At 32.5% G+C, this 1,217-nt stretch overlaps 1 protein-coding gene across 1 annotated transcript in view; it reads left to right on the forward strand.

The window, feature by feature from the left end:
- The first annotated feature begins 700 nt into the window (after positions 1-700).
- The window catches only part of DNAH8 (dynein, axonemal, heavy chain 8), a 375,229-nt gene continuing 374,712 nt past the window's right edge, over positions 701-1,217 (forward strand). Inside the window, 1 exon segment of the mRNA XM_012658131.1 lies at positions 701-995. Within this exon segment, the coding sequence (XP_012513585.1) occupies positions 737-995 (259 nt within the window). The 5' untranslated portion in view covers positions 701-736.

Below are 1,217 nucleotides of genomic sequence, written 5' to 3' on the forward strand. Positions count from 1 at the left end.
GGGACTGGTGTTGTCTGGAATCACAGGGCAGGAGGAATCCCCAAACCCAAAGAAAGAAAGGCTGGGTAAAGCATTTTTGTGGTTTTGTGATAGGGATTTTTTATTTCCTTTATCACATATTAAATAGGCTATTATAAATATGAAGGTTAATTTTTGCAAATTAATATTGCAACCAGCCATCTAACAGAATTCTCACATTTTAATTTTAATGGTTTTTGAAAATTAAAGATTTATTATTAAATGTTTAATTTTCATTGAAATTAGTTCAGGGAGGGATTTAATATAAGTTGAATGCTATGAGTGTATTTAGTACAGGAACTGGACCTTCTCAGGGGAGTCAGTGAAGGCTTCCTGAGATGGAGGCATTTCAGCTGACATCTGAAAGATGAGTAGGAATTTGGTAAGCAAAATGTTGGGGATGGGTTGGGAGAACAGTTTGCGTGAAGACCCTGAGACCAGACCAAAAGGAACAAAAGTGCAGAGCTCAGGGAAAGGCACCCAGAGGAGGCTGAAATTTAAGAAATACAATTATTGACATCTTTTCGTAGACAAAAAAAAAAAAATTTGTCTTACAATCCTATTGAAAAATTCTTACAGTGAAGTAAAACAAGAAACAATAATGTAAGAACCACAGTAATGTATCACATTTGATCAGTTATGTGATCACATGCTAAGTTCTTTACATTTGTTTTCAGAATGTGGTCGAACTATTCCTGGAGCAACCAAAGGGGCAAAAATGATGAGATTGTATATAGACAGTGCAGCCCCAGAGAAACTAAAAGGACTGTGTGTATTTTTTGTTCGTTGTCGTAATGATGTTGCTGTAAATGCTAAAAGTATTCATGAGGTATGTTTAAATTTTTCTTCCAAATGTATAGTTAGATATTGAATGTATTTTCGTAGTCACACTTTTGCTTTACTTTGCTTTCACTTTTTAAATATAGGACTGAATTGAGTTACAAGAAAGTAATATATTCATATATTCAAAGAAACTGAGAAGTTAGCTATAATAGAGCTTAGTTACATTTATCCTTTAGATACTGCTTTTAAAGTTGATGAAAATTTCTTTTCTTCTAGATGATGTTCAAATAATTTCCATCCTTCCATTCACTAGGAACACATTTAATTTTCTTCATACAATTTTAAATATTAGTTATTTAATCCCCTATTCATTCAATATTTTAACTCTACTAGTTTTAGAAGAAGAAGGAAGAATT

Source organism: Propithecus coquereli, unplaced genomic scaffold, assembly GCF_000956105.1.
Source record: "Propithecus coquereli isolate 6110/MARCELLA unplaced genomic scaffold, Pcoq_1.0 Scaffold574, whole genome shotgun sequence".
Classification (NCBI taxonomy): domain Eukaryota; kingdom Metazoa; phylum Chordata; class Mammalia; order Primates; family Indriidae; genus Propithecus; species Propithecus coquereli.